The 27,861-nt window shown below is 43.5% G+C and overlaps 2 protein-coding genes and 1 long non-coding RNA gene across 20 annotated transcripts; 1 reads left to right on the top strand and 2 right to left on the bottom strand.

Annotated features, from left to right (window-relative positions):
- Positions 1-73: 73 nt before the first annotated feature.
- LOC105276943 (calpain-B) lies at positions 74-9,316 on the bottom strand. Of its 7 annotated transcripts, none has more exons than XM_011334999.3 (15): positions 5,769-6,145; positions 5,502-5,678; positions 5,237-5,424; positions 4,678-4,981; positions 4,402-4,583; positions 4,088-4,338; positions 3,856-4,013; positions 3,557-3,774; positions 3,437-3,479; positions 2,774-2,818; positions 2,525-2,654; positions 1,574-1,708; positions 862-989; positions 563-758; positions 74-491 (listed from the first exon to the last, which is right to left on the bottom strand). In XM_011334999.3, exons 1-15 carry the CDS (start codon positions 6,066-6,068, stop codon positions 406-408), a joined length of 2,541 nt encoding a protein of 846 aa, XP_011333301.2. In that variant the 5' UTR covers positions 6,069-6,145; the 3' UTR covers positions 74-405. The 7 variants fall into 7 exon arrangements, with proteins under 7 accessions (XP_011333301.2, XP_011333306.2, XP_011333305.2 ...); XM_011335004.3 differs by lacking the exon at positions 5,769-6,145 and adding an exon at positions 8,944-9,316 and having other exon boundaries at positions 350-491; XM_011335003.3 differs by lacking the exon at positions 5,769-6,145 and adding an exon at positions 7,926-8,201 and having other exon boundaries at positions 350-491.
- LOC105276945 lies at positions 6,294-22,725 on the top strand. 7 transcript variants are annotated; one of them, XR_003406361.1, is made up of 9 exons: positions 6,294-6,733; positions 12,811-13,140; positions 13,278-13,463; positions 18,911-19,078; positions 21,594-21,723; positions 21,841-21,933; positions 22,071-22,200; positions 22,307-22,484; positions 22,591-22,725. It is a non-coding gene; the product is annotated as an uncharacterized LOC105276945 (long non-coding RNA). The 7 variants fall into 7 exon arrangements; XR_893504.2 differs by lacking the exon at positions 6,294-6,733 and adding an exon at positions 8,839-8,978 and having other exon boundaries at positions 18,911-19,022; XR_003406356.1 differs by lacking the exon at positions 6,294-6,733 and adding an exon at positions 8,839-8,978.
- Positions 14,251-27,539, bottom strand: LOC105276946 (ALK tyrosine kinase receptor). 6 transcript variants are annotated; one of them, XM_026968416.1, is made up of 25 exons: positions 26,288-27,536; positions 22,582-23,150; positions 22,257-22,449; positions 22,052-22,179; positions 21,860-21,982; positions 21,577-21,732; positions 21,347-21,495; positions 21,059-21,231; positions 20,885-20,979; positions 20,708-20,797; positions 20,324-20,507; positions 20,079-20,226; positions 19,837-19,995; positions 19,524-19,680; positions 19,254-19,448; positions 18,903-19,148; positions 18,643-18,744; positions 18,373-18,565; positions 18,008-18,284; positions 17,646-17,938; positions 17,267-17,492; positions 17,069-17,185; positions 16,693-16,989; positions 15,920-16,348; positions 14,251-15,589 (listed from the first exon to the last, which is right to left on the bottom strand). In XM_026968416.1, exons 2-25 carry the CDS (start codon positions 22,916-22,918, stop codon positions 15,542-15,544), a joined length of 4,515 nt encoding a protein of 1,504 aa, XP_026824217.1. In that variant the 5' UTR covers positions 22,919-23,150; positions 26,288-27,536; the 3' UTR covers positions 14,251-15,541. The 6 variants fall into 6 exon arrangements, 5 of the variants coding, with proteins under 5 accessions (XP_026824217.1, XP_019886426.2, XP_011333309.2 ...); XR_002193097.2 differs by having other exon boundaries at positions 15,845-16,348; positions 19,254-19,680; positions 26,288-27,521; XM_020030867.2 differs by having other exon boundaries at positions 16,693-16,968; positions 19,254-19,680; positions 26,288-27,539.
- Positions 27,540-27,861: the final 322 nt, after the last annotated feature.

Raw genomic sequence — 27,861 nt, 5'->3', positions numbered from 1 at the left:
TTTTTTACAGTAGATTTTAATAAAATAATGTTGAAATTGCGTTTGAAATATATTAAGGCACACGATAGTATATTGTATACATACAACAATATATAATAATATATCAACATGATCCTCGCAAACTGAATATTACAAATATAGCTTTACTCTTTCTTAAATATGTACTGCAGATCTTTAAATGGACATTCCCTTAAACAACTATATCGATTTGATGAAGCGAGTATTAGACCTCGTATGCATTTATATGCACGTTACTTTGCAAGTTATATTTAAAAAATATTTTCTTTTGTTGCCCCTCTCATAAAAAATCGCAATTATACAATTGCCCATTATCGCGTTATAAAAAAATTCTCGAGCCCAAAGTAAAATCGAATTATCGCGAATAAACGAAAGCTTTATATTTCATTATGAATAGAGCGTCTTTTCTATCCACTCTTCCATCGTGAAGGTAGCCGTGTTGGTTTTATCTGGATCTCTCTCTCTAAAAATATCTGAAACAGCATAATTAATATAAGATATAAATTATATATTCAAATAAGTATATTAAAAGACTCTTACTCACCGATCATCGTTTTAAGTCTAACCGCGCACATTATGTAATCGTCAAAAGTAATCTTGCCATCTTTGGTACCGTAACGGTGTACCAAGATGTTCAGAATGTGGTTGTTCAAACGGTATCCTGCGCTATTTAACGCTTGTCGCAGCTCGAACGCACTTAGACATCCCGATTCGTCTCTATCGTATAGTTTGAAGACTGCCTGAAATTTTCATTATACCATTTACATTATTGTAAATCCCTGTTTTCCATTGCACGTACAAATATTTCTCAAGTTGAGTAATTATATCGAAGGCTTTACTCACTCTCCACTTTCTAACGTCGTTCCACAGGGTCTTGAATTCTTCAAAGCCAAGTTTCCCAGAATGATCTGCGTCCAACATCGCGACCATACTGCGACATATATCTTTGCTGAATCCCCTATCGTTAGTATCTGCAATTTAAGAGACAAACTCATTGCTCTTTAAAATCTTGCTTGTTGCGACATCTTCGCTTTAAGAGAACTGACAATTTGTTAAGATTCAAATAAACGATCACATGAAGCTGTGGTAAACATTGCACGTAGAAGTATTATAGAAATTTGCAAATGTAGAGTATAAGAAGAACAATGTGAGGAAAAATCACTAAGAACAATCTGTGCTGAGAAACTTTCTTGCTGTAAGACAGAATGTTTTTATTTCTTCGATTATATTGGAGAGATGGCAATCTAGCGATTATGATACAGTTATATCATAGACTTTACAGGACAAATTTAAGCAATTAATGTCTCATTACTTTGTTAATCGGGAGGCATGCGGTTTAAGATCGTGTAGTTGGTGTTCGATCAATCCCGCCCTACCTTGCGGAGTTCTAAATTGGAGCGTCAAATTGGTATCAGTTCACTGTGGTATGGGTGCTGGCGAAAGCGTATCGCGTGTATTAACAAGTGGGGTTCAAATAATCAAGTGGGTGTTTGGCGATAATCGTCACGAAACGCAACCGAACAAAATAATTCTGCAGTAAGAGATGGTGCCTTACCTACGGGCTTATTGTACTGTTCATTTTTACAAACAATGCCGCACAGCAGTGAGATGAGTGTGTCGATAAACGAACCATTTCCTTCAACAGTTTCGGGATCGTGTGCCTCGTTACGATGCGCCACTTGCGGTAACTCTACCCGTAACACACAGCTACATGTTAGCATCGAGTTTTACATACGTACACTTGGGCCGTAAGAATCCGTAATATTCAATGAGAATTTATTATGTCAGCTCAAATTTCGATTTACATGCTTCTAACGTTTCTAACAATTATTAGTGCCTCCTTTTATCAAACGAATTCTTTATTAGAGATTTATATTATTTATATAAATTACACGTTTCTTACTAATTTATTAAAACATATTATTTTCATGTTACAACCGAGATTGAAGTCTTTGATTATGAATTTATTATACAGAAACACTTTTCTCGATAACGACCTAGTTAGTTCCGGACCTACACCAATTGTTTAAGAGAGACCCAAATGTATTTATGTATTGTACATATGAATCGTAGGGTAAAATGTAAGCATGCACAGTTACTGACAATAATCATCAAGAAGCGTGCCGAGCAAATGAAGTAACTTTTAACAATGAATACAAAGAGAAAATATGTGAGGAATTGTCTGCCAAGCTAAAGAAATGATGCGAATGAACAATATTCGGTATTAATGATCAAGCATGATTAGATGTATGATTTTATCGATATTTGCATATGCAAGAACATAAGAAACATCAACTAATTAAGCAAAACGGTCACGAAAAGCTACAAAGCAAAGCCCTCTACTTGTAATTAGATTAAAATACGATCATGTCTGTAGGAGAATTTGTATTCACTTATTCTTCTTGCGTAATAATATTATATATTGTACGTGTAATATTACATATATATCGCAAGAGTTGTGGAATAAAGATAAAAAATTAAAATATCCCACGCAATAATTACTTACCTTTTTTCATGGCATAGTCTAAGATATCCTTCAGCTCCATCCAGTCCACCTCCAAATCATCCCCAGCCAATTTCTTGAAGAATTCTCGGACTTTCTCGCTGTTGCGGTCTTGTTCAGGCTCGTCGCGAACCTGAAAATAGTACGAAAGTAAATTTTTAATAACAAAGCTGTAGAAATGTAATGTACGTGTAAATAATGAATATGATAAGCACAGGCTAAACGTAACACACAGGCATGCAGTGTACTTACGTTGTCGCCGTCTTCTCCCTCTTTATCACCCGCAGGATTAATCACCTAAAAGCCAAGCAATATAAATACATGCGGAAGTTAGTAACTCGTTATCGCCGCGCGAGTAATGCTTAACCGACGTTCTGCAAGGCAATTGGTAATCAAACGCCACGATAAGCGCAATCAAGTGTCGGACTACAGACTGCAAGCATTACTGCAAGCTGGATATACGACTCTATTGCGTAGTGCTTGACTTGTGCAAATTAGCAAAACTCAATTTAATGTGTCATCAGTCCATAATTATATTATAATTATATTATAATATAATTATGGACTGATGACACATTATATATTATTCCTCAATGTGTTAATATATTAATTTATCAAGCTGTCAATGCCTCAGATCTGCGGTTATACCTTTAAGTGCGCGCTTGAGTTATATTGTGAGAGATATGTACATCACGTTTAGTATTTTTAATTGTTTTAAATTAATCCTGAGCAGCACTTGTACAATCTGATAACCCCTTAATAACATTGTAGTCTATTCACAAAGAACGAATTTTTCATCTCGAAAGCTTGAAGCTTTCGGTAGCAATTATAATTTATTATAAGAAATAAAGCTGCTCAGGCTTAATTTATCATGCGCATGTTAATTTTTCTTATTTGAGCATTCATAAGCCTTACTCTGTCATCGACTTCGCCCATACCGACTTCCTCGTCGTTTTCCCTGTAAATGAAGAGATGTGCCTCGATAAAGATTGTTTAACCAATAGACCCATATCGTCATATCGCAATATGACTCACTCCATATTGTTCTTGTTCTCGGAGAAGATCCTCAGCAAGAATTCACCCTCCTCGTTCGGGTCGAAGGTGCTTGGAACTATGCAATATACACCCGGTGGTAACTTGAAGCGACACGTGACCTCGCGCAAGTTGATAAATGCCGGCGAACGTCCAATAGACGGATTGTACTTGAAGAAGCTCATGTCCAGCGGTTTCGGCAGTCTCTCTGGGTTTTCTAACTATCGATCAAGAACGCGGTAAAATAAATGATTGGATCTAGCTAACTGAATGATGCAAGGACAGTCACTGGTTTCACGTACATGATATATCGCGAATCCGATAGTGAGGCAATCGGCACCCATCCTCTTCTGCGCCCTCCTGTTCTTCTGCATCAAGGCGACGATCACGGTACACTTGTCATCGTCGTCATCCGGACATTCCAGCGTGATGCGATACTGCGGGTTGTGCCAGAAGGTTTCTGCGCAAAATACATTCGTTCTCGTTTAAATAAGACGTTCACGTGAGCGAATAATCGCCAATTCTGTATCTCACCTAAGTAGTTCCTGCAACCGCCTGCCGTTACTCCACGCACCCACTCGCCTTCGAATACGCTCATCTCCCAGCGTTTCTTGCCGGCGTTGAGTTCGTCTATCGTCAAGGAGTCGGGGTTTAAGTTACAGATTTCAAGCTGGGTAAAGTGGCGCACGAAATCGTGGAACGACATCCAAAACTCGCCGTCCATGTCGAAGGTCAGGCCGAGCTCCTCCTTCTCGTGATCGGGGATGAATCTCCACTCCGGCGACCTGCACGGCGAACGACAACGGCATAAGCTTCGTGAGATCGTCGCCGTAAACAGAATTACTCACTTGTCGCTCCACGGCCCGTTCCATTCCGCCTCGTTGCCCCAAGGATTGCGAAGCCGCAGGAGCGGGATCGTGCCGATCTGATTTGGCGTCTGAATTTCCACGTGCTTCACGCGAGTAACACTGTATGCGTGGCCGCGTATCAGTCCCTGGGGTGTTTCAGCCTCCACTACATTTGGATCAGGCTGCAAAATTTAATTAATAATTAATATAATATTAATTTTACAGGAAAATCGAGCGGTCATGTCTTCAGTAGCAAGCAATACACGATTGCTGTACCTCAATGGAACAGCCCAACAACGAGTTTCTCTCAAAGGCTTTCAGCAAAATGTTGAACAAGTTCGGCGGCGTTTGATCCATTTGATACATTTCCGTCACCCCACCGGTGAAATCCTCCATGGCCTCGCAGGTCGTCCCGCCCTTTAACGCCTCATAGGAACCATGAAGTTTCGCATACGCTTTCTCGAGAAGGGCACTCCAGAATTCGTCGTTCTCGGCCGAGTGAAGGTACATTAATTCCCCGCGGAAAGTGGGCAACCGATCGTCGATCACTACGTCGACCCATCGACCGTACTGCCAGAACCTGACGCGTATACACATCATCATGCAAATGAGCTCTTTCCAGGCTTACAACGACTTTTAACTGACGAGCATCTTTTGTATAAATTTCGTGAAATTGCGAAATCCTAATAAATATTTATCTGTGATTGCAGTGATTAATTGACAGAAAATGACAAATAGATACGATCATCTTAATTTAAGAGATAATTAAGTGAATATAAATTCTGTTATTTTGTCAGGAACGCGTTGGTTGCGAGTCGACACGTCTCTGCCGAACCTGAAGTGAAAGATCCCAGCGTAATTCTCATCGAAGCTCTGGTCTTCGGGCACCACTTGGAAAAACAAGTTCGGGTGCATGGTCAGATTCGCTACGGCAGCTAGCAGCCAGCAGTCTCCCAACTCTCCCTGCTGAACGTCGAATCTCGAGAAGCCCTCCACGAAGAACTGAGGATTGTCCGCGATTTCCTGTGAAGTACATCGTTGATTTACACTCGGCACAATGTACGTATAAAGAATAACATCGCTCAGGAGTCGTTGCTAACCATCGGTCGCTTCCATTCTATGTATCTGTCCGGTCTGCGGGAGAAGTACAGCGACGAGTCGTTCGCCGGGAACTCGGGGTCCTCGAAGAGCCTTCCCGATGCCAGGCACTCCCGTCTCAGTACGCTGAAGTCCTGAACTTCGCCCCGCGGCCGGAAACCGGATCCCTTCTCGCCCAACTGAGAACAGAGGTTTGCATCAGATCACAATGCTATGATGCGTACCACGCTTATCTTCTAATCTCGAGAGTCGCGGAAAGGGTGGCCTACGTTATAGTAGGGTTTCCCAATGAAGTTCTTCGTCGTTCGTACAGCTTTGTCGTTGTATAGCGGTTTATTTTGCGGACAATTCGAGCGTCCCTGCGTGTTGGGAGCGTTCGGCAAGTTCGCCCGCGGGGTGAACTCATACTTGACGGAGTACAGGGTGTTATTGTTCCCGTTATTGCTCATCAGTTTGCATTCATCTGCGGGCTTCGCGGGTCCCACATCGGGCCCGATCTTCAGAACCGCGACACCGTCCTGCATGTAACTGGAGTAGCGATAATTGGTGTACTTGCTACGCTCCGTCATCCTTCCGCGCGCAAAAGGCACGCACAAGAGCGACACAAAAGGAGAAGCGAGACTGCTCGCTCCGCTGCTGGGAAGGTTGTACTATGCGAAACTATGTTTGGATACAATATCTTTTCTGGGAATGCGAGGAGCGATAGCCGGCCGTACGCCGGATGACCATTAACCACAATTTAGATTGCAGAATATTTGATAAACGTATACACGCAGCTGCAGTAATAGTAAACTGATAAACGGTGTACATTCTTCAAGCAAGGGCATTCTTCCGTTGAGCTAAACGAAGTTGCGTGCAGGAAGATAAATGTGCCTAATTAATATTAATTTCAAGTTACAAAGTATGGAGGAACCAGTAAAATTGTTATAACTGCAGTTACAAGGCCGAACGACATTATCTTGCGTCGTTGTTTCTTCTATTTTTACGACTTCCGCATTTCGCAGTTCTGCCATCAAAATTTGAATTACGCGCTTCTAGAGAAAGTCACGTGGTCAGCGACAATCGCCGCATACTTGTGCTCGCAAGGACGCGCATTATCGTTTCATCAATGAAGACGTGTGCGTAGCGTTGGATAAATCATGCATTTCTCGTATAACGTCGTCATCGTTATTGCTATCACCGTTCAGCATCATCAGAATGCGTGATTGAGACGATTGCATTGAAACCGATATGAGTAAGTGTACATGAATGTACGATTATATATCTATGATACATTGGAGTCAGTACCTGCGCCGCAAGTTAGAAGCCATTCAAACAATTAAAGCACTCTGCGAGATTTCAACCTGTAAAATTACATGTTATCTGGAACGGGAGACGGTGTTAAATGAAGGAGTATTAATCAGGCTTGCGAGTTTCGGTGTTATGATGGTTTATTGCGCCCCTGTGCATTTATGTTACATGCCCCAGGCAGCACATGTTAGCCTAATATATGTTTCTTAGACGTATCTAATGTCTAAGAAACATAAAGTACCATTTAAGAAACGGTTTAAATAGAAACCGCTTTTAGACCTAAATTTTAAAAACGTATTTTTCACGTTTCCACAGAAACGAAAAATGTGTTTTATTAAATTGATTTGAAATTATATAATTAATATAGAAAAAATAGTAATTTCTACTTACTTTGCGAGTATTAATTATTTTTACATCATACGTTTCAATGTACTCGATTATGGAACAAGAGACAAAAATCAACACAAGTGTGTGCGATTCCCACCTCTGATTCACCAAGCGACCGATAGATGGCCAGGCCAGACGTGACGTTCTCGCAAGTAACATTTGTGTTATCACCTTATAAATAACCATCCGGAAAACCGATCCAATACTCTTTTCTTCTTCTTTTCTTTTGAAACTTTTGAGATCACTATTACTTGGAGTGATATTTCAAAAGAGTGAGATTCCACTACACGAAATTTAGAGAGTAATTCATAAAATATAAAAATCTAGTTTTTTTTATAAAAATGTGACTTAACTCTGTCTATCTTTGAGGCACTGATATATAGAATTGATAAATATTTTTCTGATGGTTTCTGAAACGTTTCTCCTAACGTTTTTTTCGTTGGACATTTTTCTCCTAAATAAACGTTTCAATAAAATGGTTATGAAACGGTTTTGAAACCAATGTGTGCTTCCTGGGGCTTTCATGAGAAATGTTTAATCAAGCTTCCATAAATAATACTCGATATATATTTATAACAAAACGCAAATGAGAAACGTTGTCGCATGTGAGAACGATGCGACAACTTCGGCCGCTTTTCGACAGACTCGAATATTTATATTTTTTATATTATTATCTGACGTTTCGGTATTAAGACGCGCTTGCAAGCTCCGTGGCCTTATCGGCAGGAGCTTTGAGAAGTGCAGCGTACCACTTTGATGTTGAAGAGCGACGGCAGGAATCGCTTAACCTCCACCGTCTCCCTAACGAACACGTCCTCGTCACCTCCGTAACCTCCGTAGTAACTCATCGTAGCTGATCTCTCGGCTACGCCCAGGTGCGACGGGATTTCGAATTGCTCCGGAATCGATCTCGCCGAGCGATCGAGAGAAACGAACAACTAACACGGCGCGAAAAGTACTTTCGGTATCGCGCTCCTCCAACCGGCACAAACCACCGAGTGCGATCACCGAAGATCACTCTATCGCCCGCGCGGATGTAAAACCGTTAGCCTGACGATGATCCATGAGCCGGGCACGGCCGCGGGCTACGGTCTCCCTCACCCATAGCTATTTCTCGGTGTTTCGTCACGCGAGCGAATCGACGCGGCTTATAAATGCGCACCGGCGATCTCGTGCATCTGCACGCGGCTTTCGAATCGCGGCCTTGCGAAGACGTGCGCGCCGAAAGTGTGCTGCACTTTCGATACTGGTTATGTTATCATCGACGAATTTGTGTCGTCAACATGTGTGTAATTTTATTTCATCCGCGCATTTTAAGAATCGCTCGAGAAAAATATCAAAAGGTCGGCTCGAAAATATGAATCGATAAACATAACCGTAAAACGAATTTGTTTGCAAGTAAAAAATATATAAATATACGAAATAGAGCAAGTTTCATTAATGCCTCATTTCATTTCGGACACAATGCAATCAAGAAGAATGGAGAAGCGTCGACTTTTACGTCACTCCGCGTTAGTCTCGTGTGCACGCGCCTTAATCTCGCCGCGCCATGTTGGAACCAACTTCAGTTCGGTCAGTTGAGTCCAGCGTGCACTGGCGCGCGCACGCGCGCGGCGGATTCTTCGTGCATGGAGAAGCGTCCTTGCGAATCTCGCAATCGCTAATTAGCGCGATCGACAGTCGTATTGATTAGCAGTTGCTTATTCTGAAGCTTCCAAGTCACCGTAGTAACAAAAACTCCAATTAACGAGACATCGTCATACTCACCTCCACCTTTCTCGTCTCCTGCCGCACGAATTCCGGTTCGTATATCTCTCTGCTCCATCCATACGTACTCATTTTTATTCGCAGCCTTCCTTATCTCGATGATCCGCGCAATTATGAGAAACGGCCGGTTAAATTAGGTTAATCGCATCTGGCAGGATATACCGAGCACCCCTTGACGATGTCGAGCCGCGTCGCAGTTAACCTCACTTCTCAGTCTGTCAGAATCGTGATAATGCCGGTCACGTTATCAAGGTCGCGCGTTTTATGAGCAAATTGATTGTCACTGATACGTGTGCGAGGGATCAGCCTCCGCGGAACGTTCGTACACTTGTAGGCAATTCGGAACGGGCCCGTATATAGAGCGTCCAATCAGGACTCGCTTCCTCGATCGGTCTACTTTACATATTCTTTACAAAACCGTTCAATATTCATCCGTTTTTTATCACGTGACAATCCGCTTTTGCAATCTGAGCAAGATTTTTGCAACTTGCGGCCTGTTAGGAAACTTGCGTCATGGAAATCTAACTTCAGACGGATTCTGCGGATTCGAAAGGATATTTATCCTCGTACCATGTGTCTATAATGCACTACCGATGCATTTGGGATAACTGCCAAGATCAACAATTTTGATTGGGGATTTATTAACAACGTGTCGATGTTCACTGAATCATCCATCTAATCTTGAAACAACTTCCGTGTACCGACGGTTTCCATCGGTTATGTTGGAATGTTTGAAAGCCAATTATCACTCGACAATCGTGTTTAATCGCAGACAATAACTACTATATACAGGCGAGGCGCGGATTGGAAATCGCGGCAATCACACCTGTCAGACGTCTTTAACTGACGCGAATCGCGTCCCGGGCTACCTCTTTATCCGCACGCGACTTTTGCCACCACTTCAGGAGGAAATTGGATCCGAGTCTCACGGAAACGTTTTTCCCACCACGCTCGATGTAATTGTCGCAGTCATCCAGTTACGCCACAGTGGATTATCCGGAATTGTTAATATAGCTCGTCGCGTTCGGTATATTTGTGTATTCGTAGGTCGATACGCGTTCGAGTTACCGTTTCGTAATAACGTTTATTATCATCGGAAATCGTGTCACGCATCGCACATTAACATTCGACACGCATCTGCAGACACGCGGATGTCACGAGGTAAATAAATATACGCTGAAAAATACGAAGTTCGCCTTGAACGCGAACTGTAATTCTGCAATATCTTTACAATGGCAGTTCTATAGATAGACCATCGACAAATGCATAAATTTCACGGCGGAAAATTTTACGGCAGATAAAGAGAGTTAATTTTAACGAGTACGATATAGTCTTGGCACTTCTAATTGAATATTAATATTTATTTAAGACGTGAAAGCTCACAGGAAAAAGGCAAACTATCGCTTGTTTGCAGCCAGAATACGCTCGAATACTTCGCATGCGAGTCCCTTCTTTTATGCGAAAGCCGCACCCTGCGAAACTGTGTCACCGTGCCGAACATTTATCGATCCGAGAGACGCACCCTCGTGCACTACGATTGAATGTCACGGTCATCGTATCGAAAATGAACTTTGCTCTTGTCCACATCGTATTGACTTAAAGAGAGATACGATCTATTGACAGCAATTTCAACAATTACTGTAACGTTTTACGTAATTAAGGAATAAAGTTAAATGGATGGGTCGTTACAATGAGGATTACTTTACAAAATGGACTAATTAATTAATCGTGCCTAAGAATAACAAAGAATGGGACCGTCCTTATCTGAAGTGATCTATTAATTCTTATCGTTACACAGAAAAAAAGTAAGTGTCACATCAAAACTTATATACTTGTATATACGCAACAATTTATAATCTTCGTAAAAGAATTTAATAATCTTGAATTTCAACTAAAATTAAATAATGAAATTATATCACGTTAAACAAAGAAAACAATTTTTGAATAAAGCAATTTTGTATAGTTCAATCAAGAAAAATATATTTTTATTATTTAAGAATACTTTTCTTGAATAGAAAGGAAACAATGTTAAATAGAAAATAACATATTTTCAAACTGTTTTCGCGTGGAGGTTAACAATTTGGTAGAGTGTGATAATTGTGCATATAATAAATAATAGATATAAGATATAATCCCGTCAACGTGAAAATACGTCTCTTACCTCCACGTCCACGATCTTATTCCGTTATTATTTGACGCATTTTCTAGTCGAGAAAATAATTATATTGTATTCTTCAGGTGACAACTATAATATTGAAATAAGATTATAATATAGTTGAAATTCAAGATTATTAAATTCTTTTACGAAGATTATAAATATTGTTGCGTATATACAAGTATATAAGTTTTGATGTGACACTTACTTTTTTTCTGTGTAGCTGGTCTGCTCGGTTGGCCTACATAGTATTTGATGGCTTATTAATTATGGCAATTTAAAGTATATTTGTATAATTTAAAGTATATTGTGATGAATGTGGGGCATCTCTCTCATATTATTTCCCGATGACACAGTTACCCTTAAGAGCAAGTCTATCGAAACAGACGATGATTTATCTCGTGTGTTTCGCGGATTGGCACGTGCCGGCCGTTTTTTGGACGATTCCTCGCATCGGGATGTAATTTAAAGACACGGTAGCAAAGCGACACTGATGCTTCTCACACACGCGAGTCGGAGATGAACGCGAACGAGCGGGTGGTGCGTGGTATACTGCGGCCCGGCACAAATCCAGCGAGAGATTCGTTGCGTTTCGGGAATGTTGAGGGTTCCTTCCCCCGCCTTACGTCGATGTATGTATCATACATGAGCGTCGCGATGCCGCCGCCGAAGCGGCGCCGGTGCATCGACGACCTTCCTTACACGTGTACGCGCTGGACCACTTTCCCTTATAAGGATTTCCATGGACGTCACCGAAAAAGAAAGTCCGACCCGTGAACCGGTTCCGGAGCGCTTCATTGTAATAACGATCTGTTTTCATGTAAGATAACATTATGAGAGAATGAAGCCGCGAGAATAACGATTCTGTCATATTGAAATATTATGTGAATGTTCACGATAGCATTAATTCGTTTTCCAAAACTCAATAATTTATGCATTAGAAATTAATTAGATATTAAAGAATTATTAGATATTAGGAATTATATCGATGTATTATTTCTGTTTTAAGGATTATATCTTAGTTTCACAATGTACAATATCTTTATGACAACTTGATGATGTTCCGAGCTTTAGATTGACTGTTTCAAGTCGAGGCCACGAGGCACATTTTCGGCCAACTAATCTTCATGAAAGTTATTTTGGGGATTTTGAAGAAGACGATGAATCATTGCGTCATAAAAGTAGACTAGAGTGTTCTTTTTTTTTATATCGGATTGGCATGAGTTTTATTTTTCACGTTCCCTCTCGTAAACAAATTATTATTGAAATAGACGCGTCATGGTATGTAAGTCGGGCACTATAAGTTTAATTAACATGTCATGTGTCAAACTTTTTTGTCGGATATTATAAATACAAATGCTTTGACTACGATAGAAGATCTTCTGGCATCTCTCCACTATCTCTTCCGGCACAAATAAATCGTTATTTCGCAAATATAACAAAGATATTAATGGTACTAGATGCGAAACGTTTAATAATTAAGTTTTAAATTACATGTATCAAAAATCATTAATTATTATAATTTATTTCAATTTATTGCTTTCAATTTATTAACGTGATTTAATCTATCAGATTTTTAATTTCATTTTTATAAATTTATTCAGAAATGTTTCTCAATTTATTTTAATTAGGAAATTTAATGAGATACCTGTAACATTAATAAAAATATCTGATGGATCTAAAACTTAAAATGTTTTCTCAAATTTTTCCAGAGGATCATGTTATCGAGAGGCGCGAGAAAGATCAAAGTTGTCGCGCGAACATCACGAAGGCGAGCACGAGGGCGGGAACTTGGACGTGGCGGGCCTAAAAATATGCCGACGATACGCATCATAGCCCGTGCATATACGAGGGGGTTGGTTTTACGTTTAAAAGTACATTTGGCGATGCGCCAGGAGCATGTCGAAAAAAATCCCCACGGCGTAAACGCACAGCCGAGTCGCGGTGTCGTGCACGCCGCGTCGTCAACCGCGTGCGGCTCGCGCGGAATGTTCACTGCCGTTCAATGAGCCAGAAAACATCAAAGAACCAAAGGGTAGAAGGTAATCCTGGTATTTGAAATTTTGGCCGAGTTGCGTGCCACATCAATGTCGACTAAAGATTATCATTAAAATCTTAATGATTCGCGCATTAAGCAACAAGTAATTTATGAGAACTTTATCTTTCATGACACGCGAAGAATACGAATTTGGAAGATTAATGAACGATACTGTAGCAAAGATGACAACGAACCTTGAAGGTGGTGTTGGCAGGATGGTGCACATCACCGGAGCCGGATAGTCCACCCCGTAGTAAACGCGAGAGAAGATTGTAGCGACCCGCCGTCGACCATGCATCCTTCGTCGCTTGCACGGGATACCTAATTGTGAGCAGAAATTCTAAAAATATGTTTATAACTCAAACAGAAAACAATGATTTACATTTAGAATCTTGTCATCTTCAACGAGATCGATTTCGCGATAAATCACCCGGTCTCTCGTGCCAAGTCTTAAATCTTTTCACAAAAGAAAGGGAGACAGAAAGATTTCAAAAACAGATTAATGCGAAACATGTGATGGACAGACCTCGAGCTTATGTCTCGCACGTGACTCTCCTCTTTTCGAATCTCGATCTCGTTTTACGATGAAGTGAAGGATGATCGATTTAGCAGCACATCAGGCAGGGATCAGCGTTTATAGACTAGTGACTTACCCTTTCGCGAATTTGTACGTTTTTGGTGGCTGGCCGTCCGCGACAACGGTTTTTACATAGTAGTACGTATAAGTCGACGTCATTCCGTCGATCGCGAGTTGCACGCGGGAGAACGCACGCGAATCGTTTTCCGACTCCACCGTAACTCGCAAATCGTTGTCCAACAACTGTATCCTGTTTTTCGCATTGGATGCGTACTCACCCGCGTACACTAGTCGACACCGTGCCTTCGTTTACACTTATCTACTCTCCGCGCGTGCACGAACGTGTATATATAGCCGCCGCCAACCGGCAAAACTCCGGCGCTTTCCGAAATGTGACAGTGTCGTCATCGTGATCTGACAGAGACAATGCCAGAAACGCGAAGATTTTACGGAGCGTTTCCTTGAAAATGCACCGACAGCTAGAAACCAAACGGGAAAGACGAGAGGTAGAGGTTGATAAATAATTAGTAATTCTTCTTCCATAAACACATCTTTATTACGTTTCACGCACAGATACCTAGTGGTTGACTTTCATACGCTACGCGCACGTAAAGTACGTCGTCGTAAGAAAAATAAAAAAGGGCTCGTGCTCTTTTTTTTATTTCCCCTTATGCCCCCTGGTTACCTTACCAATGTGCATTCATTATTTTGCCCGCTCTATAATGACGGTGGTGTACCAACGAGGACTGAGAGTTCGTGTCGTTGCTTTTCTGGTTTAAATGTGAGTCACGAGGTAGACGATCAGCCTATGGAGACTTTTACATCGCTATTACAGTATAACACCATTGTTACTCGACAGCCATGACACATTCGGATCGAAATTGATCCCGTTGCGACAACTCTTACCGATTAGACAGATAGCAACCCTCCGAATCAGAAATATATATTCCACTTTTTTTAAAGCTACTCGCATTCGTTAGACCTTTAAATATTGAATATATATACATATACATTGCAAACATCCCCTTCATTTCTCCTCGCTCTTTTTTTTTTCTTCAAATAAATTAAAACCAGTCCGCGCAAGCTTCACGGATTTACAGATCGAAGCTGTATGCTCGAGCGCTCGACGCTGCTTAATCGTAGGCTGCTTAATTTATTTCTGCTCGAATACTACTTATTTATCTGCAGTTTCAAAGTACATATTCACATATTTTCTTTTTTTTTTTACTTTTAATGCTAATAGCGGTTCCACGAGCCGCTACGTCGTTACCCTGGTTAACTCGTGTGCATCCCCGTAACGAGCCCGATCCAACAACAATTTTATAAGTTGCCCATCTCATCCTCAAAATACGAAATTAGGAAGCTTAGCTCGATGAGATCATCTTGATTTAGCGTACTGGATATATGAGTATATTACGTATTTGGTATCTTCCATTTTCTTTGTATGTACAACAACTTTGTTTGTACAACAACTGGCCTATCGTGTGCATTCAAGTTCAACAATCTCTCTCTCAGACTTGCAACAATCGTGCGTCTTTCTTATGCAAACAAGAACCGCGACTTGTGTCAAAAAAGAATTATCGGCCGTGAAGGAAACTCGTGGTTTTCCGGTTCCTATTTACAGGAGAGTCTCCTCGGAGTAGAAACGACGTGAATATTCGTTGTCGTGGGTCCACGGTGGCGAGGAGAGTTCTACGAGCTGCGTGTCCCTCGTAACCGCAGTCGTCGTGGCGGATCGTTGCAGCTGCAGCCGGCGCGCGACGTTGCAGCTGAGCGCGATCGCGGCCGCGGCTTCCGGGCAGCCTCGTCAACCCCCCTCGGATAAATCTCAGCAAGAGCACTCCTCCTCTCTCGGTAGTTCATGTCCCAGAGAATCCTTCGTTACAAAAGCGGGGTGGCATGATAAAATGCAGAAGAGAAAAGACACTGGTCAGAGGTGGAGAGATCAGAATTCAATGGCGAAGAACCGTGATCGATGCAATGCTTGTTCTAAGACTGCTATTGGATTTATCAGGACTCGATGACGTGTGAACAAAACGACAGAAATGAATTGAATAAGAATGGGATGAGAGAAATAAGTGGTTCTACTAAACAACAAGTGGACAAAAAATTGCGTTTTAGTTTTAAGTACCTTCGATCAAGGGCCGCGGTCATCTATAGATGGAAACTTTGCAGGACGCCGGGTGTAAGGAAGGGGTCAAGTTACCTTCCTCAGCTCCATACTGCCCGGCGTGCTCGAGCGTTGTGTCGTGATCTTCTCGTAGGGAATGGTGTTTCTGCAGAGCGCACTCGCGTCCAGGCTCAGCGTCGCCTTCAAGGTGTTCCTCTTCACCGTACCGTTCACGTTGTTGAGGCCAGCGGTGCGATTTGGCGAACAGGTGCGCGTGTTGGGCGACGAGTTCGTCGTGTCGGGCGGGGTGTCCGAGGATCGCGCTATTAGGGAGGCGGAATTGGTGTCGGTAGTCGTTGTACTCTCATTACCGTTCCTGCGGTCCGTTTTTGCGCTATCGATCAAGTGATAGTCCTCGTCTGGACGGTTATTACCGTTATCTGCGTTATGGCCATCTTCGATGTTATTAGTTCGATGTATTGTCCTGCTGTCCTGCCAATCGGATTGGTCGACCCCGCATTTGTCCTGCAGATTATTCGTGCAACATTGATAATATAACAACGTACATGGATGGCAAACATTTTTTGAATAATTATTTAGATTGAGTTATATCACGAGTCGAAGAAGAAAAACACAGCACGAATGATACGTTGATTGAAGAAAATGACTTTAAATGCAAAAATCATTACACAACAATACATACATATACATATATGCAATAAGTGACGTCTATTTGAATGCGAGGAAAAGAAGGATCATGATGGAAAACTGCAATTGAAGTAATTACTAATAAAACAACTGAATAAAACGAAGAATAATTATGTATAACTAAAATGATGGCAGATGGATATATTAAATATATATTATACCTCGCAATCTTCGGTCATCTCGTCGTCATAATTATCATCGTAATCATTCTCGTCATCGTAGGCTTGTCTGAAAGTATCCTGGGTGAAATCATACGCGTTGCAACCGTACGTCCCCTGCCGGCATTCCGATCTTCCGAAAGTTCCAATCTGCAAGTCGCCGCTCCTAATCTTCTCGTCCCTTATGTTGTAGATAACGCCGCTTATTATGTGCCCCTTGTTACGCGCAGCGGATCGTGAACTGATGATCTTCGGCTGCATGTAACCGCGTTTGTCCAGCTGTTGCACAAATTCGTCGTTCTACATTATTTTTATGCTAGTTTTATTCTACTCTCGGACAAGACATCTTTGCATATCGCTCTGTAACAGCTATACCAACTTCAGACTGCACGTTGATGCACTCCGCGCTCGGGTCTGGTCTCATGATCGTCGTTTCGCGATCGCAGATGGGCAATATGTCGAAATTAGGCGTGGGGTGATTTATCACGCTCGGGTCCTTCGCAAAAGGAAGGGAAGATTAGTTTCGGGCTGTTTACGCGCAGCATTAGATAACCAGAATCCTCAACTGTACTCTCACCTGCAAGCAATAACTGATGCTCTGGACGATATTGGCGAAGCTTGGTCTGTCGTTAGGCCGTGGGTGCCAGCATTGCGTCATGATCCCGTAGATGGGATCCGGACAACCGGCAGGATTCTCGAGACGGCCGCCGGCCGTCACCATCGATATGACCTCGCGATTCGTACATCCGGTGTATGGCATATATCCGAAGGACATGATCTCCCATAGAAGGATACCGAAGGACCTGAAGATCAATGGTAAGGTAACGTCATGATTTACACATGCAGTTACCTTATACGCAATTCCTTGTACGTTCAAAATGAAGCTGATATTTTATCAGGATGAGAAGTTTTTGACATTGTTCGCGATTGGCTGAAAATTATAGCGATGATCTCACCATACGTCAGTCTTCGAAGTGAATATGCCGTCCAGGAAGCTTTCGGGCGGCATCCACTTTACGGGCAGCATCGCCTTGCCGTCTTTCTTGTAATAATCGCTTCGGTAAATGTCCCTGGCCATGCCGAAATCCGCGATCTTCACGGTACGCCCCGGTCCCTTGGTGGTCAATAAGCAATTCCTAGCGGCGATGTCTCGGTGTATGAAGTGCGCCTCTTCCAAGTACTTGCAGCCATTCGCGACATCGAAGCTGCACGTGATGAGATCGTGCATCGTTAAGGATGTAGCTCGGTCCTGCAGAGTCAAAAATATGTGTGCGTGTATCAGGAAATTAGAAATTCATTATCGTATATAAACACTCACTGGTCGAGGTCTCTCTTCGCGTAAGAAATTCTTAAGGTCACCCCCGGCTAACAATTCGAGGATGATGTATCTCGGATGCTTCTCAAAAGAGACGCCGATAAACTTCACTATGTTAGAGTGCGTAAATTTGCTCATTATCAACGCCTCCATCATGAAATCAGCCTCTGCCTGCATCGTGGACAGAGACGGTAGCGTCTTTATGGCGACAGGATGTTCCTCTGAGTCGATCCTGCACATACCTTGATAAACTTCGCCGAAAGCGCCTTGACCGAGGGCTCTGTATCAATATCGGTTGTATTTTATTTCACAATTGGAATAAAAAGGGTAAAGTTCGCTCGTGTCTGTTATCCTACTCGTATACTTACTTTATCAAAGTAATGTTCTTGTGAGGTATTTGTGGCAGGTCTTTGAGATTGTACAGATTTCCGTCCAACTCGTAATTGGGGTTTAATTCCATGGAGGATTCTGGCATCCCGTGCAGCGCAGACAATTCCGTGCCGTTGCCGAACATCGCGTGGCGGCGATGTAGAAGTGCTTTTTGGTTTTGGTACCTGTTATCTAATACAAAAGGACACTGAATGAATAAACACGTATCAAACGAGTTTATATGAAAACGAGGAATTTTATGTACTTACAATATGTTACGCCAATTATGACAATGACGAACAGGGCCATGATTATACATATAAGCGGAATCATGTATGTTTGGCGTATTATATCCTTGGTGTCCTCAATCACTAAAACACGTATCGATATTTCTATACAACGATAAATACAATGATACCTTATGCGTAATATTTTTAGAAATGAATCTTTATGAACCTCATGTGAATAAATACAATTTTTATTTATGATGTTGGTATTGCATAATAATGGCACTGTTCACCGTACTTACTGATGCAGGACTTTGAGTCGTTGCTGAGCAACCAACCCTGAGGGCAGAGACACTTAGTTTCGCTCAGAAACTGATCGAGAGCAACGCAGCGATAATCACAGCCGCAGCCACTGATCGCAGGTATAATGAGGATTTCACCCGGCCCGTAATGAGCTGCGTCCTTGAAGTGGATATTCGTGAGTTTTAAACTGGCATATGAGTAACCACCCTCGCCATTACCGGAGTCCTTGTGTCCGGTATTACCGCCTGGAAAAAGATTTATTCCAATTTTAGTAATTGGACTTTTCAATTTTGTACTCTCGATGTTACTATCGGTCTAGTTATAATTGAGTACGTAAGATTCTGACTTACCAATGTAACCACCACCACCGCCGCCGGTCTGACAACCGCCGCCGCCTCCACCGAAGCCACCATCACCGTAACTCTCATTCTTCCCGAGCTCGCAGCCGAATCCTCCCAAACCACCGTGAATCAATGACATTCCCACAACATCTTGCGGATCGAAACTGTCAGCCCATGAGGCGTTCCAACTCCCACCGGGTCCACCTACGAGATTTCGCCTCAAATTTGTATTCTCTACTCGAGTGTCTGTATTCTCACGCGTGCATGTTGAAGTATTACCTATGTCTTCTGCAATCTCGGATGGGGGACGTAGATGTTTGTCGACAGGAACAGGACCACGTCCATGTTGAAAACCGTCGTCAATGAAGTGACCGTATCCCAAACCGCCACCACCTCCGGCGACCAGGATAGGTTCCGGCTCGCTGTTTGTCCTCAACTGAAATCATTTCCGGAATTATCAAGCTTTTCTTGTGAAAAACTGGTGGTGAAAAATATAGCGAGAAAGATGTTTAAATAATACATTGTGTTCATATTTGAATAATTTCATGGTAATTATCGTTATAAGAAAGCCACGAGAATTATTATTATTTACCATAAAAATGGCTGTCGCGCCGCCGCCGCCGCCACCGCCATTCTTGAACTCAAGGTTCTTCACTTCTCGTACTTTTGACGAGAAAGCATGTGGCAACAATGACCCGCGAGGTGTAATGACAGCTTGTGAATTACAGCTAACTGTCGTCAAACCGAGATTCTGTATAAAAACGTGAATAATGTTATAGCAAATAATACTATAGATTAATACAGTAAAAGAATAAATGTTTACTTAATACATACTTTGGGACAGGCGTTTGTTCCCATCTGACCCACTATGAAATACAGCTGGTCGCCCTTCTGAAGCTCTATCACACCACGCACCACGGAACCCAGAGTAGAGCCCATGCCACCGGAACCCATGCCGCCTCGTGCTCCGACGCCGATTAAACTGTATTCCAAGATAATTTATTTAGATAAATCAAAACGCTGAGAAGAGATTTTTTCATTATAATTCTATATACTTTTTATTAATACTCTCTACTAACGTGTAGTATTCACCACGCGGTGCGGTCCACCGTTGAATGCCGCTCAGATTAAAAGCTGACATATCGCGAGTTGGTATTATCAACGACGGCATTAGTTCTATGTCGCTTCCATTATGTTCTTCGGCGCATTGCTCGATAGTGGGACCGGTTCTGCCTGTGGCTCCACAAGCAGTAATACGGACAACTGCAAATAACAAAATTAAATAATTCAGTATTGTAGAATTATGTACAAGTATGTATAATATTAAAAAGTATAAAATAGTAGACATTCAATTGATATTAAAAATTTCACGTATTACCAAAAATTATTTTACTTTTAGCAAATATTCACGATGAATGAATATTACGAATAAATGTTCCATCCAATTTAAAAATTTCTTGTACCTGTTTCGTTTTCAAAATCTGGATGCTGCAGCGTTCTCTCAACCAGGGGATTGTAATAATTAAAATTACCTACAACTTTCGGTGGAACTCCTATAAAAATAAAAAAAGATCTTTGCATTAGAAAGAAAATTGGAGAAATGATCGATTACGATATAAGATAAAAATATTTGTTGTTACCAATAGCGAAGCATTCTGGACTGAAAGAAATATCATCGATCGCTATGTCGCCTTTCGAAGTAAACCCCTTGGATGCCTCAAATTGCAAAAAATATCTGCAAGAAATAGGTATCAAAGAGATTCATTTTTTCGTCGCTCGAAATATCAACTCAGCGAAAGTCTACACCTGTTTACCTATATTTTACTTCAGGTAGCGCAACTACCTCTTTTATCCAAATGTCGGCGTTTAACTTATCTCCATAAGACCACCATATTCTGTCGGTGTAATTGCCGTACGGCTTTACCTGGACCAGGTAGAGTCCCAGGGATCCAGCATGTGTACCGTACTTGTGGTAGTAGAATCGTATCTAAAAGCGTTTACCTTTCGTAAGACACTAGTCGAAGTGATCGGTCAAATTAGAATTGAATAAGGAAATGAATATGTAAGCAGAATTAAAATGAGAATCCAACGAAAATGTGTACCTGACATGAATGAAAGTAAGGACTCATGGGATCACTGCTATAAGGTGGCGTTGGATTGTACAAAGGGCTCTCGAGAGTGGCTCGACTGCCATACGCGACGTTTGCACCAGATGCGGATTTTTGCGCCATGTTCACGAATGCGTAAATCCCTGCCGGACAGATATAACAATCCAGTATTTCGCGTTTATAGTCACTCTTCTTTCGCTCGATTTTGATTCAAGAGTACGTACCTGTCTTGTTACGGTAGGTATGGTCCAAATTGGGTCCGGTCCTGTCAGTCGGCGTGGGGCCGCTATGGAGAGTCCAGCCTAAAGGCCTCCCGGAAACGTTCTTCCATCCGCACCAACCGCTCTGGAAATTGCATCTTGCGTGCTCAGGTATCTTGTCTACAAAGATTTTTGAATGTCCGATTATTTTAATTATTCTGGCATCAAGATTAAAGATAAGGAAAAAGAATGTTGATACTAAAAACAATTGTTACTGTCGGGGAAAAGTAATGGGAAATGTGCGCACCGCATCCGAACAGTTCATCCTCGCCGCCAGGGCAATCGTATGTTAAATCGCAGACCTGAGATCTGTTCAAGCAGGTACCCTCGTTACATAGAAACATATCATCCGTACAAAAAGTAACATTGCCTAGACAAACATTATTATACATTTATTTATTATAATTAAATTAACAAACAAGTATTTTATATTAACTACCTGTGAAACAATTTGTTAGGCGAACGTTGTCGATGGCGACACTTGAATTCTTAAAGGGCGCATAGACCTCCAAGAATAATCTGTAAGATGGAGTGGCTGCGCGCGCCTCAAAGGATACTCTCTCCCATCTGGAAAAATGACATTGAACTGTGAGTTTTCTTCTTCGAAAATTACTCTATCAAGAGAATATTGTTTATGCACGTACGTGGCACGATTATTCCCGTTTTTCGACGACATCACACTACTGTTGTTCAGATCCACGACGATGAGACTTATCCCGCCATGCTGCATCTCTACCTGATAGATCCAAAACTCGATGCGGCAGTACATGATTGAGCGGGGGAGCGGCATGGACCACGTTTGACCATATCCGGGACCTCTGTACCACAGGAAGTGGCCTTAAAAAAACGAATCGCAAATCAATCTTCACGCAGTACGTTGCAATCAAATTTCGAGTTATCCTTCTTCCTCGCGCACATTGCACGAAATGCACATAAAAATTCACGGGGGAATAACTTTTTTTCCCATACCGTTTGTAGAATTGTCGGCGTCCATGGACGGCAGGATGACGCTGGTCGACGACGCCGTGACTCTCGTGAAGCTCGAGGTGCGGTTCCAGAACCAGATGTTACAAGGCACCTCGAAATCGCAGTAGCCTAGTGCCTGGCGCGGATTCTTCATCTCGTCTCGCAGCTCCTTGATCCCGCGCGGAACCTTATTGGAACCGTAGATCATCATGACGCAGCAAAGGATCAAGACAACGCGAAGCAATGACGCGCCGCGGCCGCTGCCACGTGTGGACACGTGCTGACGATCACACGTCTGACCCGCGATGGTGCTCGCCAGCTCCGGCCGCTCTCTGATCATCACTCCCCGATTTCGTCAGTGTCCGTAGTTCAGTAGTTCCCGACGAGGTCACGCGTGACATGACACGCTCTGCTTGCCCGAAACGCTAGACATCATCACGCTCAAACGTTGCTGCCCCCCTTGGATTTATCTCCAACAATATGCGAGGAGATTAATGGCGATGGACACGGCGATGAGCTTCGACATCACAACAGGCTTTGCTAGTGACGATTGTCTTCCGGGAGTCTTAGCACTGGAATCAAGTATTTAGTTTCAAGTATTATTTTCAATTGACTGACGATTCATGTTTGATATTTTTATATTTTTATTCTTTAATAGAACACATCTATTAAATTAAAAAAAGTCTCTTTAGTTATTCTTGATATTTAGCATTTATTTTACTTCTCCGCATCGTTATCATCATCCGTGTGACGGAATGGCAGACGATGCAGCGGAGATTGCAGGGATTTCCAGAGAAAACGAATTAATGAAGCCGCGTCGCGATTGCCGGAAATGGAATAACTGATTTCCCGATATTTTCTGATTTCCGGTTCATGCGCATGGAGACGCGCGTTGCTCTACCCGTTGCCGCCATCGCCGCGATATTTCAGCGGCGATTTTTAGGCTGTAGTGCTTATATAAAATGGAAATGTCGAAATACATTTCCATTTATTTGTTATTACTTTTTTTATATAGGTGAATTTTTTCTAGAAATATGCGAATTGTACATTATTGATGAGTGAGGAATTTTATAATATTCGACAGACCAAGTCAGCTTTAAATCGACAAATATCTATAATTAAAAATTTTTTCAATTTTTAATAACTAATTTAAATTTAGCAGCAGCCTTGACGCTTCAACCTCGAGTTCTAATTTCAGTTCTGACTTTATTTCCAACTTTCTTTGAGCTTGAGTTTTAGCTTCAGCTTTGGCTTTATGTTTAGCTTCAGCCTCAGTTAGCTTTCGTGTTGCTTTTGTATACGGTGAGAATCTATTTGTTAATGCGTAATTCAAAGTGCAAACTGCGTCGCGAATATTGCGCATAAGGTAACAATTAATTCCATCAATCAATTTCGCCTACTCTTTCTCTCTTCTTGTCTCTCTCCTCTCTCTCTCTTTCTCTCGGTGTTTCTCCCTCTCTTTCTCTCTCTGTCTCTGGTGAACTATATAAATCATCGTTGTCAGAGCGTACTATTGGCGCTGGACGTGCGATGATTTAACGCGCCTTAACTCGCCTCCTTCTTACAAAAGCGCTGAATCGCGCGGGAGCAAGAGTTTCCCGGGAAACTGTTGGCAATGCGTCGCGATTTAATCCACCCTGCGTAGTCGCTGAATCTTTCTCGCTTTTCGAGCCACAACGTGCCTGACAACGGGTAGCTATTGTCGGCGTGCAAATATCGATCGGATCCTATACCCGAATGCCCGCACCCGCCGACCAATCGCGGCCCTCCTGCGACGCGATCATCATTCGAATGCCACTGTTAATTCTGAAAAGCTCAGCAGCACCAGCGGAACGCTTGATCCCGCGATTCATCGGCTCGCTGGCAAAGAAAAAGAGATCCAATTAGGCTCGAATGACCTTCCGTTCAACCGACGAGGAAGGGTCACCTCGTCCACGTGGAAACGTGGTGACCGCGACATGTTTCCGTCGCATTTCTCCATCGTCTCGAAAAGAATTTTATAAGATGCTCATATTACCTGCCCCATTAGAGATCAAATCGTACGATAATGATCGTCACGTTACGTCGACACTATCCTCGCGGCACGACCCAACGCAACGTTACTGATCCGGAATCACGCGATCAATCCGGTCACCAACGTCCGCTTCGTTCGCCAAAGTACGAAGGCGCAACGCGGTCTAAAGCGTAACTGCAAGCAGAATCTACCGCTCCGCGCGACACAATCTGTCTAATCTTGTGTCTCGTTAAGAGCAATCGAGGAAAGCATTTTGCTCTCTGTTCTCCCTTCAGATTCTCTCTCTCTTTAGCTCTCTAGCTCTCTAGCTTTCTCTGTTCTGATGGATTCAATCGGCCGTCCGACTACGATCATTTCCGGATTATATCGCACCCTCGTACCGATGGTAATGCAATCCGGAAGTGTCTATCCTCATCGGCTTCCAAGAGTCTAGAGGCATTGACCGACTCTCGAAACTCGCGCGGGGACAGTCTGCACGTTTACGCAATCAGCGATTTGTAGCTGGAGTCTTCAACGCGACACCGAGCTTCTATATACTAGGTCCGGCCGTGCCTTTCTCCGAAAGGCACTTCGAGCGACACGATGGCGGGAACCAGAGTGGGCCGAGGGCTCGCGTGTTACTAAGATTAAATTACGTCAATGCGTCGTGATTAACGCGTAAATTTGCGTTGCGTTTCCAGCATGATCCGACTGGCACGTAACAGATTGCGATCGTTCAAGACACGTGTTCGCTGCGCCAGTTCAAGGTGAAGCGCAAAAGCGCGGATGTTACCGACAACTGGGATAATTGAACGTCGGATAATTGAGCGATCAGCCTCGAAGTACGTATAGCTACTGTTCGCACAGTGAGAGCACTTGTCCCTGCGTCCGATCGAGCACCATGACAATTACCGTAATTGTCGGTACTCGTTTATTTTATTAGAAGTTTTCTTTCTTCGTTGTCTTATTATACCGATGGAAGCGTCTGAGAGGCGTCTAGATCGCCTTGGAAATATTTGACAATGAGTTGTATACTTGTTATGCTTTTTTAGTGTGCCTGAGGTATTCGAATATTCGATGATGCTTCAATGTCATCGCGATGAAACAGAAAATTTCGCAAGAGTATTCTCTTCATTGTTCTTGTTGTTCGCGTGGTCTGCGACATGATAATGGACGCCTACATCTGTGTGATGTCGGTTAAGGCTGCGATGCGTCTTGGTGTACCGTGGAGTACACACAGCGACTGTGATGCAGTCATGGAGCTCCCCTTCCTGTCGCTCATAACAATCGATAAGGAAAATGGAGAAAATTGCTTCGTCTTTCATTCTTGCGGCAATCGAAGTCGAGAATTAGCGTGTGATCCGCTATTCACATCGTACAAAACATTCTCGATGACACGGGTACCAATCAATGCCCCGCATTCAACCGCTTATCGAGTTCTGCGCGCGTATTTTATCTTCGCATCCGTCAGCAGTAATGCACACTTTTAATTATTTACACTCGATGTTGTGTCAGTCTCGACAATTACGCGTAAGCAAAGACGCGTTACTAAGATAAGTTAATTTGATCATGGTAAAGAATATTAACTGAGAAAATAATTGTTACGAGAGATGAAGCAATATTGCACTGAGCAATTTTGTACTAACTCAGGAAATTCTGACAACTTTTAGTTAACGCTGCATTGTAGTTAATACCAAGTGCCATGTTACTACGTACTTTCGATGGGACTGCCCTCGCCCTGCCGTTCCGCGCCTGCATCCGCAATTCCGCAGCAGTCGAGCGGTTTCCTCGAGCACTTCTGATGTCGTATCGACGAGAGGAGAGACCGCACGTGTGATGATCTGCCCGAGAATCTTCTTCGTTAAACATCTGACACACGAAACGCCGTTTGGTTCACAACACGGGGAGGTGTACCCGTGCACCCGCGAGCCGCGATGCGATTCGAACGTATTTATTGCGTCTGAGAATTTCGGGCATGTCGTGCTGCAGTCGCGATGTCGATCGGCTTGAAATGCCGGGGAGGAGAGAGCGCAGCACGCGTTATCTTGGAGATCACTTCGCGAGCGGCGTTCACCCACACGAAATTCAACCCCCGGCGCGGCGATTATAGCAACACCCGGACCGATGTCCTTCTTATCCCCGCGAGGAAACCCGCGGAGAATCTCCCTCTTGAGATGCCTTTCTCTCTTTCTCCCTCTTTCTCTGTTTTTCTGTCTCTCTCTCTGTCTCTCTCTCGCGGAATCCTACGCACGAAGGTCACGCCACGACGTCCCGCCCGTGCGTGGACACACACGCGTGCGCGCGTGCATCAGCGTGAGCTGATGGTCACAACGCGGTCGATCGGTCGGTCGGTCGGTTGCTCTAGTGACCGGCGTGCACGATACAGGGGTCGCGCAGCGTCATCGCCGTCGCGCTCTGGACCGCCCTGGGGAGAACGGCGAGGTACGCGAGCGAGAGCCGCCACTCTCTTTCCACTTCGCTTTTCGGCGGGGTGTATCGATCGGCCCGTCAGACGCGCGATTCCTCTCCCGCAACGCCTCGCGAAACGCGTCGTTCCGCGCGCCCTGGACCGCAGCGTCTCGGCTGGCTCCTCTCGCCCTCTTGGCCTCTCCTCCGCTGTATTTCTTTCTTTCTCTTTGTCTGTCCGTAGCTAGGCGGTACCGCAACGCGTTCACCCTCGTTGCCGAGCGTCGCGCACAGAGACGAACGGTCCCGTCGACGAGAGATCTTGCCGCGTCCTCGACACGGTGGTCTCCACCACCGTGGGGGTGCCGTTTCGTCCGGGGGTTTCGCAAGCGGTGATGGCGGCGCGCGCTGCCTCTCCGCACGCGCGTGGACCACACGGAACGATTACAATCCGCTCTCTCGCGCCTTCTCGATCCAACGGGATGAGAGGTAGAAAGCGGAAATGAGAGAGGGAGAAAGAGCAAGAGAGGGAGAGAAAGAAAGAGAGAAAGAGGAGGCCAGAGAGGGACGTAGAGACGGCAAACGATTATCCCGCGATCGAACATATTAACGAGGCTCATTTCTTTTTCGGAGCGGGCTCCAGCGTCCAGCGGGGTTGATACATTTTACCACCAAATGTCACCACGCACCGCACGTGTGAACGCTCCTGTGCGAACGCACCGTGCTCGCGGTCGACGCCGGGGTGTCGATCGATCCCGGACACGTTCCCATCCCCGTTATACACCCCGCGAGCACGTACGCGTTCCTATCTTGCGCGCGTGGCTGCTGTGCTGCGACGGCGGTTGGACCCGACCGCGTATCAGGGATCGTGAGGCAGAACGATC

Source organism: Ooceraea biroi, chromosome 3 (genome assembly GCF_003672135.1).
Source record: "Ooceraea biroi isolate clonal line C1 chromosome 3, Obir_v5.4, whole genome shotgun sequence".
Classification (NCBI taxonomy): Eukaryota; Metazoa; Arthropoda; class Insecta; order Hymenoptera; family Formicidae; genus Ooceraea; species Ooceraea biroi.
The sequence above is the reverse complement of the archived record's forward strand: the minus strand, read 5'-3'. Positions and strand labels throughout refer to the sequence as shown.

Coding starts and splice junctions, on each gene's coding strand:
- LOC105276943 (XM_011334999.3), bottom strand. CDS start 6,068: ATGACGGAGCGTAGCAAGTACACCAATTATCGCTACTCCAGTTACATG. Junction 4,339..4,401: donor AACGGGCCGTGGAGCGACAA/GTGAGTAATTCT, acceptor TTCGCCGTGCAG/GTCGCCGGAGTGGAGATTCA. Junction 3,775..3,855: donor TCGGATTCGCGATATATCAT/GTACGTGAAACC, acceptor CTTGATCGATAG/TTAGAAAACCCAGAGAGACT.
- LOC105276946 (XM_011335007.2), bottom strand. CDS start 22,918: ATGATCAGAGAGCGGCCGGAGCTGGCGAGCACCATCGCGGGTCAGACG. Junction 20,227..20,323: donor CCGCGTGGTGAATACTACAC/GTTAGTAGAGAG, acceptor CTTGGAATACAG/TTTAATCGGCGTCGGAGCAC. Junction 17,939..18,007: donor GCGAAGAGAGACCTCGACCA/GTGAGTGTTTAT, acceptor TTGACTCTGCAG/GACCGAGCTACATCCTTAAC.